The following is an 18,684-nucleotide window of genomic DNA, read 5'->3' as shown; positions in this document are numbered from 1 at the left end:
TACCATGGTGCAGCATCACAAACAATTACAGTCCCAACATTAAAATACAGTCCATTAAAATGATTCCAGTTTTAACTCCTTCCTTGGCCTGCGTTCAGAGCAGCAATGGCTGCAGGAACAAAAGAGAACTTACATCTGTTACCCTTCACAGAGGGAAACCTGAGCCGTGAGCCAGAAGGTAAATATTGAAAATCACTAAAAAGAGGGTGAGCAGAGTTCGACAATATACTCAATGCTTTCCTCTTTACTTGTCTGTGGTATAGGTCAGACAACGTACTCTGTGGTACTCCCAGTACCTTTCCACAGGCCTTCACTATTTTAAGCAGTGAATTTTTAGCCTTAAGACTGAGATTCCCATACCAGCACAACATAGAAAAGGTTAAAACAGACTCAATACAAGATTTGTAAAAAAGAATCATAATAGTCTTATCCACTTGAAAATAAGACAATTTATGAAGACAGAACAAATATTGTTGACCCTTTTTACACAACATGTCAGTATTAACATTAAAGTTTAGCTTGTGATCAATTATAGTCCCCAGATACTTATAAGTTTCCACACACTCCACCTGCTGGCCCTTAATGAAGGTAGCCTGAGCTGGTGTGAGCTGTCGTCAGAAGTCCACAGACATATCTTTTGTTGTAGCCACGTTTAATTGTAAATATGACTTATCACACCACTTTACAAAATCTTCCACCACCGGGCCATGATTATTCTCATGATTACTTTGACAATCAGTGTACAATATGTACAGAAGTGGCGAAAGGACACAGCCCTGAGGAGATCCTGTTGAGGACAAAAGGGTGTTTGACATGCACCCATTTACTCTGACTCTCTGTGATCGGTCTGTTAATAAATCTAAAATCCAACCAGTAATATTAAAATCTACAGAAAAATTATTCAGAAGTTTGTCAATTAAAATGTGAGGTTGGATAGTATTAAAAGCAGATGAAAAGTCAAGAAATAAAAGTTTGGCATGTGCTTTGTTGCACTCAAGGTGTTTAAAAACAAGATTTAAAAGTGTGGCAGTAGCATCCTCCACTCCACAGCCAGCCCTATAGGCAAACTGGAAGGGATGTAGTAATGACTCTACATGTGAAAGCAATTCATGTTTCATAAGTCTTTCAAATGCCTTCATAACAAGAGATGTTAGGGCTACCGGTCTAAAGTAATTTAAAACTTTGGGATGCTTGTTTTTAGCCACAGGTATTACTATGCTCTGTTTCCAATTCTTTGGAACCTTTTGTTGAGCAAGCGACAGTTTAAAAATATAAAAGAAAATAGGGCCTAGTTGCTCCGCACAAGACAGCAAACGACCACAAATATTATCGGGTCCTGGACTTTTTTTTTTAACTTTAGTACGTTTAAAGAAGCTGATCAAGGAACGTTCATCAAAAGGTGGAGAACCAGGACAGCGCAAATCATTTTTTAGTTTAAATAATTCACTAAAATTTAGTGTATCAAATCTACTATAAAACTGATTAAAATCCTGGGAGAGTTGTTTGTCTGATTTAGCCCCAGCCAGGATGACTTTAGATTTTTTACTATTTTTCCCTAGAATGGTATTAGGCCATCCCAAGCAGAGCCTAACTTATTTTGGGTAAATTGTTTCTCAATCCTGGCTGTGTAGTTGTATTTTGCTCTCCTAATTTCACATTTGATCTCCCTTTTTAATCTGTTTAACTCTGGGAGATCTCCCTCACGGAATGCCTTTTTTCTTTTGTTGAATAGGACTTTCAGTGCTCTTGAGACCCAAGGTTTAGCTTTTGGGTAGATTTTAACCGTCTTTGGGAATCACAAAATCTTCACAAAAAGTAACATAACTGCTGACAACATCAGTCAGTTCATCAATATCAGTAGACGACTCCTTAAATATTTCCCAGTCCGTGCAATCATAGCAACCTTGCAGACGCACAACAGAGTCCTCTGTCCATTGCTTTATCTGCCTGGTCAGGACACTGCCTCTCCTCAACATGGTGCAATACACCGGGATGAGCTGCACGCAGTTATGATCAGCCCCGCCCAACGGGGGAAGAGAGAGAGATCTACATGTTCCTTTCACTGAGCCATAGCACATGTCCAGTATTTTGTTATGTCTGGTTGAACATGTCACATACTGGTAAAAATTCCTCAACACTTGTTTAAGACAGCATTTATTAAAATCACCAAGGACAAAAATGGGCGCATCAGGACATTTAGACTGCAGCTTTTGAGTCTCATTCAATATAGCCTCGGATGCTTTATCCACATTTGCTCTGGGGTGGACATATACCACCATGACAAATATTTGTGGGAATTTCCGGGGCAGGTAATGGGGGCGAAGGGAGACAGCCAGCAACTCAACGTCCTTTGTACAGCAACTATCTCTGACAAGAACATTTTTGCACCAGCGCTCATTCACGTAAAGGCACACACCCCCTCCCAGTGATTTGCCAGTAACCCCAGCATCCCGGTCGAGGCGGAAAGGCACTCCAAAACCGTCTATATCCAGATCCGCATCCACATCACGGTCTGTAAGCCAAGATTCCGTAATAGACAGAAGGCATGCATCTCTGTATTCATGTTGAAATCTGACGTGTGCTTGCAACTCGTCCACCTTATTTCTGAGTGACTGTGCATTTATTAACATCATAGAGGGCAATGGGATACGGTTTAGGCTCTGTCTCTGAAGTCTCTGACATGCCCCGCCCCTTTCCCCCCGCTTCCTGGTTTTCCACGCAAAGGAATTCAGCCGGCTTTTTCCATAAACTGCTGGATCAACACCCGGCAAAAACAAATCCAAGGGAGGGTCGGCAGAAGATGAATCCCTCCATTGAAGAAGAAACTCCCAGCTGTACTGGATCCGTGGTGCCGACAACCCAGGAGGAAGCGACCTGAGGCACACCGTGGAGCAAGACGCCATCCACAGCAGAATCAACGCTATTATCTCCATATTCCCACAGGTACACTCAGGGAAACCAGTAAAACTCACAGAACCATATGTTAGCAATCGTGACAGAAAAAAAATGCCGCACCTAGTACCATAACACTTAAAATAAACTCATACAAACTGACGAGACACTATCTTGCTGCCGGTCGCTGCATGAGCATGCGCCCTTCTACTTATATACATGTGAACAAGTTAAGAGTTTCGGGGTGAAGTATGTTGTCTCCTGTCTGTAAATCCGAGCCATCACTTTGAAACAAAAGCTCAGAAGTTTCGTTTTCGGATGTAGCATGTTCGTTTCCCTCTGTCAGTCATCGGGATGTTTCTGCTCATTCTAAAATGTGTGTCACGTGCTGAAAAATGCCGAGAGTTGCAGAGTGAGACGTTTTCCAGAAACACACCTGCTAACACTCAGAGTGAGAGGAATAAAATACATTAGGGACCACTAATTATTAGCACATGTGTGCGGACAGACTTACATTCATGAGTACTTTTATGTTGCCTTGCTAACTGGGGCGTGAAAAACTGTGCAACATGTCCTTTAAACTTGTTTTTGTCCAAAGTGAAAAATCAGACTTCCCCGATAAGATTTCAGCCACGTACCACAAATATCCATAATTATGGTTCCCAAGTTCCTTAAATTTTGTTATGCCAATCTACTCTTTCATCTGATTATTTTTCCACTATGTAGGCAAACATAAATTACAAATGTTTAGAAAACAAAACATCCAGTGCACAAAGGAATACAGTAAAGGGAAAACTTACCACAATTAAAATAAGATAAAATCATGTTTCAATCACAGTTTCTTCTATTTTCGCTCAGATAAAAAAATAGTGATAAATGTAGATCAGAGATACCAGGGCACACTTAAAGAAAACAATTTAAACGTGAAAATATGTTGACAATTTGCACATAAATTTGCTGGCTCATAAAACGGTACAGCAGATAACTATCAATACAGTTTCCTTTCAATCAGCTATATGTGACACAGGAAGTAGCACTAAATACACAATTTGTGCAGCAGTGATGTTTGAGGACCTTAGTCAGTGTTTTTAGGTACGAACATTGTCGGGGGCACAGACGCGGACTTGGCATAGGTGGATGGTGAAGATGGCGTGGGACCGAGAGCTCTGTACATTCATCTGTGTGCTGGCCGTGGTGCGAGACAGAGCGCCCAGCTTTAGGCACTGCATCATCTGAATGTGGAAACAAGACAGAATTTAAAAAAAAACTCACAAAGTTAGGTTAGACAACTTTACAACTGAGAAACATACAATGAGCTCTGTACAGTAATTTCATCGAAAGAATTAAAATTCACGAGTAACCCCTTGGTCACTTCATTAGGAACAACCCTACAAGTGTTGGAACTTACCTTTTGCCTTTACAACTGCATTAAATATTTACGGCATAAATCCTGCGAGATATTAGAATCATTCTGCAGAGATTTTGGATCATTTTGACATCACTCAGTTTTGACACCATTACACCACCAAAAGGAGCCTGAATTGTCGATACATCTATGGTTTCATTTACGACAAACCCTGACCCTCCCAAAGCCAGTGTTTTTCCAGTCTTTAATTGTCCTGTTTTGTTGCGCCTGTGCCTAATCCCTAATGTGGTCTTCTGCTGCTGCAGCCCACCTATGTCAGGATTTCATATGTTCTATGTTCAGAGATGCTGTTCTGCATACCTTACTTCATTGCAACCAGTGGACATTTCAGCTACTGTTACCTTTCTTTCAGCTCAAACCAATCACAACATTTTTATCTGATCTTTACTATCAACAGGGTAATTTCATCCAAAAACCCCACAGCGCACTAGATGCTTGTTCTTTTTCAGATAATCCTCTGTAGACTAGGAACAGCTGTGTATTAAAATCCCTGTAGATCAGCATTTCCTGGAACACTTAAACCGGTCTCTCTGACACAACATACCACATTCAAAGTCACGCAGATCATTTTTGTTCCCACTTCTGATGCTTGGTTTGAATTTCAGCGGGGAATCTTCACCAAGTCTACATGACTAATGGCACCAGGTTTCGGCCACATGACTAGCTGATAGTTGCTTTCAAGTATGGTTTAAGTATTCCTAATGAAGTGGCCAGTCAAACAGTGAATGCATGAATGTGTTCCCAGTAGACTGCTTACAATGTTTTTAAAATTTCAAAGCAGAATGTGATTCACACATGTCCAATGATCTGTGTTTTTAAGAATCAGCCATACTCTTTACAATACTAAATACTGTAATACTAACAGACAGGCAATACTACTGAAAATGACACTTGACAACAAATCTTCCTTCACCTCTGCTTCAGAGGACACAGTCCTTGTGGTCACCCCCACCGTGTAGATTCCTCCATTGGCGTCTTCATGGATCTTTATGTGAGATTTCTGCTTCATGTCTCGTGCGGAGTCAAACAGGTCCAGAACTTCCTCATTATACAGCTTCAGGGGCAAAAATCCATCAGCCTTGTTAGTATCACTCACGGAAGGTGAAGGCTAATCTAAAGGCTTTAGAGCATTTCCAAATAACTTCGATCTTTTAAAATTATACCCAGCTGGTAGGGCTGGGCGATATGACTTAAAATTCATGTCACAATATAAATTGAATCCCTTCACGGTAACGGTATATATCATGATATAAACGTAAGAGTAAAAGTTATAATGGAAGTGTTTCTGAATGGGTCATATAGTAACCTTTGCAAAGCTAAAATGATTAAAACAAATAAACAAACAACAACAAAAAACAAAACAGATATAATTAATTTTGAGCACCTGATTCTGACTTGTAAGGTATGTATTTTTGTGCATTGGAATAATCACATTTTGCCATTCCTGCTTCTGTCCAGCAGGAGGCAGTGTTAGTTTGCCTGCTTCATAGACATCCCATAATAGACAGGAATTTTGGTCACGCGACCTGGAGCGCTGAGCCGCCCATCTTGGAAGGTTGAAGTGCTACAGCTGTCAATGGAAAATGCATGCTCTGTGCTTGTAATCACTGTTGATTCTCAGCCGTTATTTACATTTAAGACGTGAAAACTTGTGCTTAGGTCAATTCAGATACAGAGATTCGACTTCTGAAGTCAGATTTATCATAACTGTTGATCATTTCTCCCTATAAGACTGCGAATGGAGGGAAAAGTGGGGCTCCTGTGAATAGATAACTCATGTCATCAGTCTCTCTGGCTCATTCCTCTTTTATTGTTTTCTCTCTGCTTTGACAGCGAATGATTAGAACAAAATCATGAGGGGAAGAGGCAAAACAGGCAGTAAAGCCAGAGCCAAGGCGAAGACTCGCTCCTCCCGTGCTGAACTGCAGTTTCCAGTCGGCCGTGTTCACCATCTCATATCATCAAGGCCAAGTCAAATAGGCATTTGAAGACATTTGTGTTTGAGCAAAGACTGCAAATGTTTCTGCAATTTTTCTCCCCCATTGTGAGACAATGACTAAGTACTCTTAGAAGAAATTTCTTATGCTAAAGATTCTAAACACACTGAATATTTATAGTAGTTTATGACATGGATTTTATGACTATACATAACATTCTAAGAGCTAGAGAAACTGCTCATCAGCCGGTAAGAGCTCAAACCCATTTCCTTTGACAGGATGGAGAATTATTCAGAAGAAACGGCACAAAGTTAAGAAATCTAGTATATCCGATTAAAATTAGGTTAATTTTGTTCAAGTTCACTGCCACAAGAAAGTGAGGCTGATAGTACAATTCGATATCCCCTTTCTGGCCTTATGGATGTGGGAGATAAACATATAAACCTTGAATTGGAAAACAGCAAGTACTGTAAAAATGAAATACAGGCACAATATCATTACCACTTTAACATAACTGTTTGGCAATCTTGCTATTTATTCAGTCCAAAATACTGTCCAGTAATGTTATATCAAGAGGATGGAATTCAATTCCTGACATTTATACAGACTGTAAATGCTGAACCTCTGAAAAAAATACTGACATTTTCATTTATACTATGTAAAAGACTTTTTAGTTTACCTTAGGGTTGTCCTGGGTCATTTCAAAAGATCACTTCACTCTTTTATTCTGGTGAATTATAAATGGAACATTTTAAAATAAAGATATAAAAGCACCAAATAATAGTTGGTGAGGACCTAAAATAGAAATCTCGCTCATAAGACTTTCACACATCCGAATTTTACACTTAATTCATCCATTTCAGCATCTCCAATTCCATGTCAACCAAGGGCATTTGAACACTCATTCTGATGGTTCACCACAAACGTCGCCTCATCATTCCTGTTTATCCTTCTCCTCTCAGACTGACAACACACACTTCCCTTAAACTCCTGCTGACAGCTGATGCACTGTAATTGTCAGTGATGATGTCAACAAGCCTGGGAAAGGCATTTACACTTCTGTGAATGCCTGTCCTCCCTCTGATGAAAATAAAAAGATGCTGTGACATTGTATCAGGACTGCTTGTCCTCAATAAGCAAATAAAATAGATTTATGAAGACAAATTCAGCAGTAATGGGGAACAGTACCTCAAGGAACTGGGCATTAATCTTAAACTCAGGTACAGGGCGTCCTTGCTCCTGGGCAGCCTGCCGGCGCTCCTCAATCCCTTTGAAGAGGTGGTGAACTGCACGGGGGATGATACCCAGCTCTTCATCAGCGATGTTGACATCAAAACCTGTCCCCATGGTATACGTCTTCCCTGACCCTGTCTGGGATGAAATGGTCATTAGGAAGTTTAATACTGCAGCCAATGTAAAGCCAGTCTCAACATCAGCCCTTTGGCATATTTGACAGAATAATTCTCAGACTTCACAGTGACTTACGTCAGGAAAATTTGGCCAAGTCATACTTTCTGAATTGTACTTTAGCATTCAGCTGAACATTTCCTGCACATTTAATATTAAGATTACTAAATGAACATATTTTGAAATTCCATTTTTGTTGTCAAGTTTTATATATATACACACAGACAGAGAGAGAGAGAGAGAGAGAGAGAGAGAGAGAGAGAGAGAGAGATATGAAAATTTCAGACCCCTCCATGATTTCTAAGTGGGAGAACTTGCAAAATCGCAGGGTGTTCAAATACTTATTTTCCTCACTGTGTGTATACATATATATAAATGCCATGTCTGTCTGTCTGTGTGTGGGCATCTATAGCCCAATATCAGTAAACAGGTGGAGTGTGGAAGAGTGTAGGACCTGGGCATGAAAGTTGAACATTGTCAAATTCCACTAACGGGCTAATCTGAGTTCAGGTATTTATTAAATCATATTTTTGGGGATAACTGTTTTGCTTTGGCGTGGGCATTAAAAATTATGACTGGCTTATTACCCAAGTAATCACGAATTAACAACCTAACATTATGAATCCACGATACCTGCTACAAATGCCAAGAAAAACTGCATCACATGGACTCCAGTTATCGTCGCACAAAGGGGGTGGGGGGGTAGGGGTGAGCTAATGTGTTCAGAGACTTAGGCTTTGTTGCATAGTGAACATTATGATTTCTAAAAGACAAATGTATGTTTAAATTATATCACTATATTTGATTTTACATGTATTTTAATCTAAGACATTTTAATTTCTTCAACTTGTTTCATTTGTATATATAATCAGAATAGTACCATCATGTTACCACACTGAACTCATGTTAGCATGTAAACATTGGTATATTTGCAAGTTGTGACAATTATGCAAATGAGAAACAGTGGCTTTAGTAGCCACCAGGACCCGATGACCAGCAAAAAGGCACAAGGAAACTGAAAGACCGGTTTGTCTTTATTTTAGGTTACAGTCACTGTGCATGTTAAAAGATGCCACCATGGCCCAGAATAGAAGGTTCACACCTCCTTATCTGTATCTATCAGAACCCAAAATTTCAGAGCTCAATATGAAGTAGTTAAGAGTTACTTATGAAAATTTCATGACCTCGCTCACTCACCGGCTCCATTAATTCTATACGTGTCCTGCTCATATCCAGGTTCATGCTGATAATGTAAACATCAGTATATGTAGGTAAGTATAGCAAAACAATCAACACAAAATGCAAGTGTAGCATGATGGCATGCTAACAGTGGTGTGTTATGAGCTGTGCCCCTTTATGAAGATCCCGTCTCTTTACGTATGATGCCTTTACTGTGTAAAAATGACAAATACACAACAGGTCACGAGGTTACACCACATTACAGTAAGCAAGAGGGTCCGAATGAACACTGTTTAGACATGATAACAGGATAGAAAGGGGCCCAGACACCGCCTGTACATTTGTAATTGTATAATTTGCTTTGACAGAAGTGGTTCCATTCATTTTGTTCGTAAATCTTTCTTCATTCATGCAGCTTTGTTGTGCAGTTATTAATGTCTTACATTTACCAGATTGCCTTCTAACATGCCTTGGCAAAGAGGGAACACATTATTGCTTGAGACCTGGAAGCTAAACATATAACTTGGAAGAGAAGCTACACAAGTTTTTTTTTTTATTTATTTTTTTTTTAGATACTCTTGTCTCTTTCAGAAAAAGAAAAATCCACAGCTACAACATATTCTTAAATGTTTGGAGGTGGGGGCATGTATTTTACAATAAAGAATACAGTCAGTATAACAGAGCAAACCAAAATGCTTCATCTTTCCCAGTGTCCAAAAAAGATGAACAGTCTAAGTACAGAAAATACACAGTAAGATCCACAGAGTTCTCGTGATGCAGCTGGGAGTGTGAGTCTATATCTAGATGAGATTGAGTAAATCCACAGAGGGAAGGAAAAGGGTCTGACACAGAACAGGGCCAAACCAACAGCTGTCAGAGAATGTGAGCCAGTGAAGTAGGCCAGCAGCTATTGGGGCAACGTGGCTTAATATAAGCATACATTAAAGAATTATCTTTAAAAGCAACCTAAAAAGGTGTGAGCACATCATTTCTAATCAGGTCAACCTTCTCTCATGAATGCCATATAGCTGGAGTTTTGCCACCAAGACAACCGGAGTAGTGAGGGAGGTAAAAGGCATACAGTGGGCATATAGTGGGTGACATGGACCAAAAATCCATACAGCAAGTATTGAAACTGGGATTTTAGTTTTTTGCGTATGATGCAGATACACTTGAGTATGAATCAGAAACTCAATACTGAGAAAAGAATATGAAAGCAGTCTGAACATGTAGGATTATATGAAGCCCGTTACCCCACTTGAACAACATGAAAGCTACAAATAACATGAAGCAAGTGTTATTTATAGCACAGTGCAATATATTTTAGGAACATACATTTTAAGTTTTGTTATAATAGGTTTTATTGTTTTGCAGTGTGCTTAATTAATTCACATTGCTTTTAATTATTTGTAACTGTAAAAGCTAAAGCAATTTGGTACTAAAAATCTACTATATAATTGTCATCATCATCAAGCAAGACATTAAAATTGCAAGTCTTTACCTAAACTACTGTGTGTAATTTTCTTCTTTTTTTCCCAGATGATGGCAGAACGGTAAAGGAGCATTTGTTTACCACAATCTACCACTGCAATCCTCATCATACATGTAGTCCTCTGGACCAAATAGAATCAGACTGATTTCAGACAGTCAGTAGCACAAACAGATGTTCTCCATCTAAGGTGACAGTGTTAGATGTATGATGGTTGACACAAACTGTTTAAAAGTATGCATCAAATCCTAATATTCGGACATATATTAAGTCATGTGAATCCTGACAGGACCTCAATCAGCATGTAAAATCTTATGGTACTTTTGACATACAAATAACATGCAAGCATAGCGATGTCAATGATCATTTGCCGGTTTTTGCTGCCTTTAATTCATCAATCAATAAAAATGATCATCGTGAAACTAGTAATTTAATAAGGAAAATAGCAGATGCAACGACTGAAAATCTTAGAACGGACCTGATTCAAAACTGGTATGACATATATTGATGACATAGACAAATCATATGAGTAATTTATCTCTATTTCCAGTTTATATGATAAACACTGTCCATTTGTGCCTGAAGTTGGTTACAAATGAAATGTAGATAATGCATGGATCACAAAGGGGCTACAGAATGCATGTAAAAAGAAAAACCTATTGTATAAGAAATTTATACAATTTACAACTAAGGATGCTGAAAGTAAAGAGATTTTATAAGAAGCAATACTATAGTGATTTATTAGAAAAAATAAAACTAATATTAAAGGCACTTGGAAGCTTTTAAATTAAATCATCAAAAATAAAAAAGTTGTTAAAGACAATCCAGCTTATTTTTAAGCAACTACAGATAATCATTAAGGAAACTAAACCTGTAGTTGACCACTTTAATGATTATTTCATTAATGTGGGTAAAAAATTTAGCTAATTCAATTGTAGCTCCTAAAATGTGTTCCTTGGATAACAATAAAACAATAAATTCAATGTTTATTAAAGAAACAGATAAACAAGAAATAATTGACATAGTTCATAAATTAAAAGGTAAAAAGTCAACTGACATTTATAATTTTAACATGTTGATAAAGAAGATTGAATGTATCGTTAAACATTTAACTTATATTTGTAATTTGTCATTAATTTCCTTCTAAAATGAAAATAGCTAAAGTGATTCCGCTGTTAAAATTTGGTGACAAACGTGTCTTTTCAAACTACAGGCCAATCTCACTGTTACCACAATTTTCAAAAATTCTGTAAAAGGTATTTGCAAAGAGGCTAAATGATTTTATAGCTAAACATCATATACTCAGTGAACAGCAATATGGATTCAGAAATAATCTAACTACCTCTGTTGTGAAAGTGTTGGAACACGGACCCACAACAGGGGGCGCAATGAACGGACAATGGAGAAGGTAAATAACAAGATTTACTTCTGTGAAACAGGCACAATTAATATAACAAACACAATTTGGGGTTGAATCCGCTGGTGTCGTGTGGGCAGGCTCGAAGGTAGGAGACGTCCGTCTCAGTCGAACCGGAACCACCCAGATCTCCTCTGCCACCGAACCCTGGAAATACTGGAACCGCCAAGTCCCGAATTCCCAGGTGGCCACTGCCTCCGCTCGTCGGATCCGGTACTGCTGGCAGGAGAGAGCGACAACACACAGGCGTGGATGACCGCACCCAGTAACGGAGAGGGGAGAAGCCGCCTCCACCTCTTGTCAAAGAACAGCAGGAAGGTGAGTACTTATCCAAAACAGTGAAGCTATCTGTAGTCACCAGTCCTGAAAAGGTTTAATAGGTTTAGCTGGTTAATATATATAAATGCAGAGAATACTACCTTAGTCTTAGGCGATATCTCGGCACTGAGGTGGAGACGCCGTCCTCCTGATATACCTCTGTGCTGAGTGGAACAGCTGTGTCTGGTGATGGGTGACAGCTGTCACCCAGGCTACTCCCATGATGCGGCAGCGCCCTCTGGTGCCTGGAGCCCGCACTCCAGGCAGGGCGCCCTCTGGTGGTGGTGGGCCAGCAGTACCTCCTCTTCAGCGGCCCACACAACAGGACCCCCCCCTCAACGGGCGCCTCCTGGCGCACGACCGGGCTTGTCCGGATGGCGACGGTAGAAGTCGGCCAGGAGGGCCGGGTCCAGGATGAAGCCCTTCTTCACCCAGGAGCGCTCCTCGGGTCCGTACCCCTCCCAGTCCACCAGATACTGAAAACCCCGGCCCATCCGACGGACATCAAGGAGCCGGCGGACAGTCCAAGCTGGCGCCCCATCAATGATCCGGGCAGGAGGCGGCGCCGGACCCGGGGTGCAGAGGGGTGAGGTGTGAAGAGGCTTGATCCGGGAAACATGAAAAACTGGATGTATCCGCAGTGAGGCCGGAAGCTGGAGCCTCACTGCGGCGGGGTTGACGACGTTGAGGATCTTATACGGTCCGATGTACCGTTCCTGGAGTTTTGGTGAGTCGACCTGTAGAGGAATGTCCTTGGTGGACAACCAGACCTCCTGCCCAGGACGATACTTGGGGGCCGGGGCTCGCCGCCGGTCTGCATGTTTCTTCGCCCTCGTCCGGGCCTGCAACAAGGCAGAGCGGGCGGCACGCCACACCCGACGGCACTTCCGTAGGTGGGCCTGGACCGAGGGCACACCGACCTCTCCCTCAACCACTGGAAACAAGGGGGGCTGATACCCCAAGCACACCTCAACGGGGAGAGGCCGGTGGCTGATGACACTTGGCTGTTGTGGGCGTACTCGATCCAGGCCAGGTGGGTACTCCAGGCCGTCGGGTGCGCGGCTGTCACACAGCGAAGTGTCTGCTCCAGTTCTTGATTCGCCCGCTCTGCCTGCCCGTTGGTCTGGGGGTGGTACCCAGACGAGAGGCTGACCGTGGCCCCCCAGTTCCCGGCAGAAACTCCTCCAGACGTGTGAGGTGAACTGGGGACCGCGATCGGAGACGATGTCTGATGGTATGCCATGCAGACGGACGACGTGGTGGACCAGGAGGTCCGCTGTCTCCTGGCCGTTGGGAGCTTCGGGAGGGCCACGAAGTGGGCCGCCTTGGAGAAACGGTCCACTATCGTGAAGATGACGGTGTTTCCCTGGGACGGCGGGAGACCCGTGACGAAGTCCAGGCCGATGTGGGACCAGGGGCGATGAGGCACGGGCAGTGGCTGTAGCTGCCCTGAGGTCTTCCTGTGGTCGGCCTTGCCCCTGGCGCAGGTGGTACAGGCCTGGACGTAGTCCCGGACGTCGGCTTCCAGGGATGCCCACCAGAAGCGTTGCCGGACGACTGCCACGGTCCTTCGCACCCCTGGGTGACAGGAGAGCTTAGAACCGTGACAGAAGTCCAGGACTGCAGCCCTAGCCTCTGGTGGGACGTATAGTCTGTTCTTTGGTCCGTTTCCGGGGTCCGGGACACGGGTCAGGGCCTCCCGGACGGTCTTCTCCACGTCCCAGGTGAGGGCGGCCACGATAGCGGACTCCGGGATGATGGGATCCGGGGGATCCGACGGTTCCGTTTTGACCTCATCTTCGTGCACCCGGGACAATGCATCCGATCTCTGATTCTTGGTCCCGGGACGGTAGGTAATCCGGAAGTCAAAACGGCCAAAGAACAGTGACCAGCGGGCTTGCCTGGGGTTCAGCCGCTTGGCGGTCCTGATATACTCCAGGTTCCGATGGTCAGTGAAAACCGTGAATGGCACGGCTGTTCCCTCCAACAGATGTCTCCACTCTTCGAGGGCCTCTTTCACAGCAAGGAGTTCCCGATTGCCGACGTCATAGTTCCGTTCAGCGGGGTCAACCTGCGAGAAAAATAGGCACACGGGTGAAGGACCTTATCGGTCTTCCCGCTCTGGGAGAGCACCGCTCCTATCCCTGAGTCCGAGGCATCCACTTCAACCACTAACTGGCGGCTAGGATCGGGCTGCACCAGAACTGGTGCAGATGAGAAGCGCCGTTTCAACTCCTTGAACGCGGCCTCGCACCGATCCGACCAGGTGAAGGGAACTTTTGGAGAGGTCAGGGCTGTCAGGGGGCTGACTACCTGACTATAGCCCTTGATGAACCTCCTGTAGAAATTGGCAAAACCGAGGAACTGTTGCAGCTTCCTACGGCTTGTAGGTTGGGGCCAATCTCTCACCGCCGCAACCTTGGCCGGATCCGGGGCGACGGAGTTAGAGGCGATTATAAACCCCAGGAAGGACAAAGAAGTGCGGTGGAACTCACACTTCTCGCCCTTCACAAACAGGCGGTTCTCCAACAACCGCTGCAGAACCTGACGGACATGCCGGACATGAGTCTCAGGATCCGGGGAAAAGATGAGTATATCGTCCAGATACACGAAGACGAACCGGTGCAGGAAGTCCCGCAGGACATCGTTTACCAACGCTTGGAAGGTCGCGGGAGCATTAGTGAGACCGAACGGCATGACCAGGTACTCAAAATGGCCCAACGGGGTGTTAAATGCCGTCTTCCATTCGTCTCCCTTCCGGATCCGAACCAAATGATACGCATTCCTAAGATCAAGTTTGGTGAAGATATTGGCTCCATGCAAGGGGGTGAACACCGAATCCAACAGGGGCAACGGGTATCGATTGCGAACCGTGATTTCGTTCAACCCCCTATAATCAATGCATGGACGAAGCCCGCCATCCTTTTTAACCCACAAAAAAGAAACCAGCACCCATCGGAGAGGTGGAATTCCGGATCAACCCGGCAGCTAATGAGTCCCGGATGTAGGTCTCCATTGATTCACGCTCCGGCCGTGAGAGGTTGTACAGCGTACTGGACGGAAACTCACTGCCTGGAACCAAATCAATGGCACAATCATACGGGCGGTGGGGAGGAAGCGTGAGAGCCAGATCCTTGCTGAACACGTCAGCGAGGTCATGGTACTCCGCCGGCACCGCCTTCAGATTGGGCGGGACTCGGACCTCCTCCTTAGCTTGGGAGCCGGGAGGAACCGAGGAACCTAGACACTCCCGATGGCAGGTTTCGCTCCACTGAACCACTACCCCGGACGGCCAATCGATCCGGGGATTGTGCTTTAGCATCCATGGAAACCCCAAAACCACACGGGAGGTGGCCTGAGTCACAAAGAACTCGATCACCTCCCGGTGGTTACCTGACACCACCAGAGTTACTGGAGGTGTCTTATGTGTGATTGGTGGGAGTAGGGAGCCATCTAGCGCCCGAACCTGCACAGGCGAGGTAAGAGCCACCAGAGGGAGCCCTATCTCCCTGGCCCATCTACTGTCAAGCAGATTCCCCTCAGAGCCCGTGTCCACCAGTGCTGGGGCCTTCAGGGTTGAATCCTCAAACAGGATCGTGACTGGGAGTCGTGTAGCAATGTGGGTGTGTCCCACGCGAATGTTTTGGCCCACCCCTGGCCCAGTCTCTAGGGGCGGGCGGTTGGCGTTTGACCGCTCAGGGCAGTCTCTCACATGGTGCTCCATTGAACCACAACCAAGACACGCTCCGTGGGTCCATCTCCTCTGTGCATCTGGTGCCCTAAATGTTGCCCTACTCGTGTCCCTAGCTTCGTCAGTAGGGGGAGCTGTGACCCCACGGAGCGCAGGGACAGAGGAGCGTGGGGAGGGCGGAGCTCGATCGGACCCGGAAGGGAGAGGGACGACGCGTGCCTGGCCACGCCCTTCGCCTCGTTCCCGACGGCGTTCTTCTAACCGGTTGTCGAGTCGTATGACTAGATCGATGAGCCCATCTAAAGCCCGCGGTTCGTCCTTAGCCACCAGGTGCTCTTTTAGGACCAGTGACAGTCCGTTTACAAAGGCAGCGCGGAGGGCAGTGCTATTCCAGCCGGATCTCGCCGCCGCGATGCGGAAGGCGACTGCATAGGCAGCTGCGCTCCGACGCCCCTGTCTTATTGACAGTAGTGCGGTTGAAGCGGACTCTCCTCTGTTGGGATGATCGAACACCGTTCTGAGCTCCCGTACAAACCCATCGTAAGTATGAAGGAGCCGCGAGTGCTGCTCCCAGAGCGCTGTAGCCCAAGCGCGTGCCTCCCCGCGAAGCAGATTTATCACATAAGCTACTTTGCTAGCATCAGTCGCGTACATCACGGGACGCTGTGCGAAGACGAGCGAACACTGCATCAGAAAGTCCGCGCACGTCTCCACACAGCCTCCGTACGGCTCTGGAGGGCTTATGTATGCTTCTGGGGACGGAGGAAGGGACCGTTGAACGACCAGTGGAACGTCACTTTCGCGCGCAGGGTCCTCGGGAGGGAAAGCCGCAGCGGCGCCCGAAGGGCGCGCCTCCACTTGTGCGGCGAGAGCCTCCACCCTGCGGTTTAGGAGAACTTACTGCTCGGTCATTAAATCGATCCGAGAGGTGAAAGCGGTGAGGATCCGCTGCAACTCACCGAGTACCCCTCCCGGAGCCTCCGCCGCGCCTTGGTCTTCCATTGGCCGTTCAACAGCCGGTTGACGCCCCTCGGGGTCCATGACGCTGGCCGAGATATCCTGTTGTGAAAGTGTTGGAACACGGACCCACAACAGGGGGCGCAATGAACGGACAATGGAGAAGGTAAATAACAAGATTTACTTCTGTGAAACAGGCACAATTAATATAACAAACACAATTTGGGGTCGAATCCGCTGGTGTCGTGTGGGCAGGCTCGAAGGTAGGAGACGTCCGTCTCAGTCGAACCGGAACCACCCAGATCTCCTCTGCCACCGAACCCTGGAAATACTGGAACCGCCAAGTCCCGAATTCCCAGGTGGCCACTGCCTCCGCTCGTCGGATCCGGTACTGCTGGCAGGAGAGAGCGACAACACACAGGCGTGGATGACCGCACCCAGTAACGGAGAGGGGAGAAGCCGCCTCCACCTCTTGTCAAAGAACAGCAGGAAGGTGAGTACTTATCCAAAACAGTGAAGCTATCTGTAGTCACCAGTCCTGAAAGGTTTAATAGGTTTAGCTGGTTAATATATATAAATGCAGAGAATACTACCTTAGTCTTAGGCGATATCTCGGCACTGAGGTGGAGACGCCGTCCTCCTGATATACCTCTGTGCTGAGTGGAACAGCTGTGTCTGGTGATGGGTGACAGCTGTCACCCAGGCTACTCCCATGATGCGGCAGCGCCCTCTGGTGCCTGGAGCCCGCACTCCAGGCAGGGCGCCCTCTGGTGGTGGTGGGCCAGCAGTACCTCCTCTTCAGCGGCCCACACAACAACCTCACTGGCTTTAACTGACTTTGTTGAACAAATAACAAATGCAATTGAGAATAAGCAGTACACAGTAGGAGTTTTCTTTGACTTACAGAAAGCCGTTGATACCACAGACCATACCTTACTATTAGATAAATTGCAGAAGTATGGTATCGGGGAATGGCACATGACTGACATGTCTATCATGTAGGCTGCTACCGACAAAACAGTGTGTCCATATTGGTGGGATAAATTCAGAATTTTTGAATGTTACATGTGGGGGTGCCTCAAGGTTCAGTCCTTGGTCCATTGCTGTTTCTTTTATATATTACCGATATATGTTTGGTTTCTAAGTCCCTGAATAATATTTTATTTGCTGATAATACGACTGTTCTGCAGTGGGGATAATTTGGGACAGCCTTTAGACATGGTGGAGAAGGAATTGTAGAAATTTAAACAATAGTTTGATTTAAATAAATTATCACTTCATCTTGGTAAAACAAAGTATATTATATTTGGAAATAGCCCAGGAATTTAAGTAGAAATGTATTATTACATGATGCTGAAACTGTACGGAAGCGTATTGCATTCACTGGATAAAAAAAAAACAAGACCACTGATCTCGTAATTACGAGATCTTATCTCGTAATTACGAGATCAGGTGTCTCCAGCTTCCCCGTATGCGCGCTTCCTCAATGATCAGCGGGCATGATGGCGCTGTCGCAATTAACCTGCTGTTACCACCTTCTCGGTCTGAGACACTGGGAAATACTGATATTTCTTCAAAATGAGGATGATATTAATATTAGTATGTCAACACTGCAGGCATCTCAAGTCGTTGGGATTGTTCCGGCGGAAAGCCCAGTCTGATGTGCTGGACGTCGCTCTCTTTCTTACATACGGAAGCTCGATCTGAGCTGCCAAGCCCTAATATATATTTGGCTCAGTATCATGCAATTACGTGAAAGTTTCATGTTATAACGTGATATTTATCACGTTATAACGTGATACTTATCACGTTATTTCGTCATATGAAATCTTCATGTTATTTCATGATGCGGTATTTTCACGTTATAACGACAAATTATCACGTTATAACAAGAAATTATGCTCCACGTCGCCGTAATTATGAGATCAAGCTATTGTTTTTATTTATTTATTTTGTGTGTGTGTGTGTGTG

At 44.7% G+C, this 18,684-nt stretch overlaps 1 protein-coding gene across 1 annotated transcript in view; it reads right to left on the bottom strand.

The window, feature by feature from the left end:
- The window catches only part of LOC117515332 (kinesin-like protein KIF21A), a 249,863-nt gene that overhangs the window by 118,899 nt on the left and 112,280 nt on the right, over positions 1 to 18,684 (bottom strand). Inside the window, 3 exon segments of the mRNA XM_034175837.1 lie at positions 3,993 to 4,124; positions 5,232 to 5,372; positions 7,444 to 7,626. Of these exon segments, the coding sequence (XP_034031728.1) occupies positions 3,993 to 4,124; positions 5,232 to 5,372; positions 7,444 to 7,626 (456 nt within the window).

The sequence above is a fragment of the Thalassophryne amazonica genome, chromosome 8, assembly GCF_902500255.1.
Source record: "Thalassophryne amazonica chromosome 8, fThaAma1.1, whole genome shotgun sequence".
In the NCBI taxonomy this organism is placed as follows: domain Eukaryota; kingdom Metazoa; phylum Chordata; class Actinopteri; order Batrachoidiformes; family Batrachoididae; genus Thalassophryne; species Thalassophryne amazonica.
The sequence above is the reverse complement of the archived record's forward strand: the minus strand, read 5'-3'. Positions and strand labels throughout refer to the sequence as shown.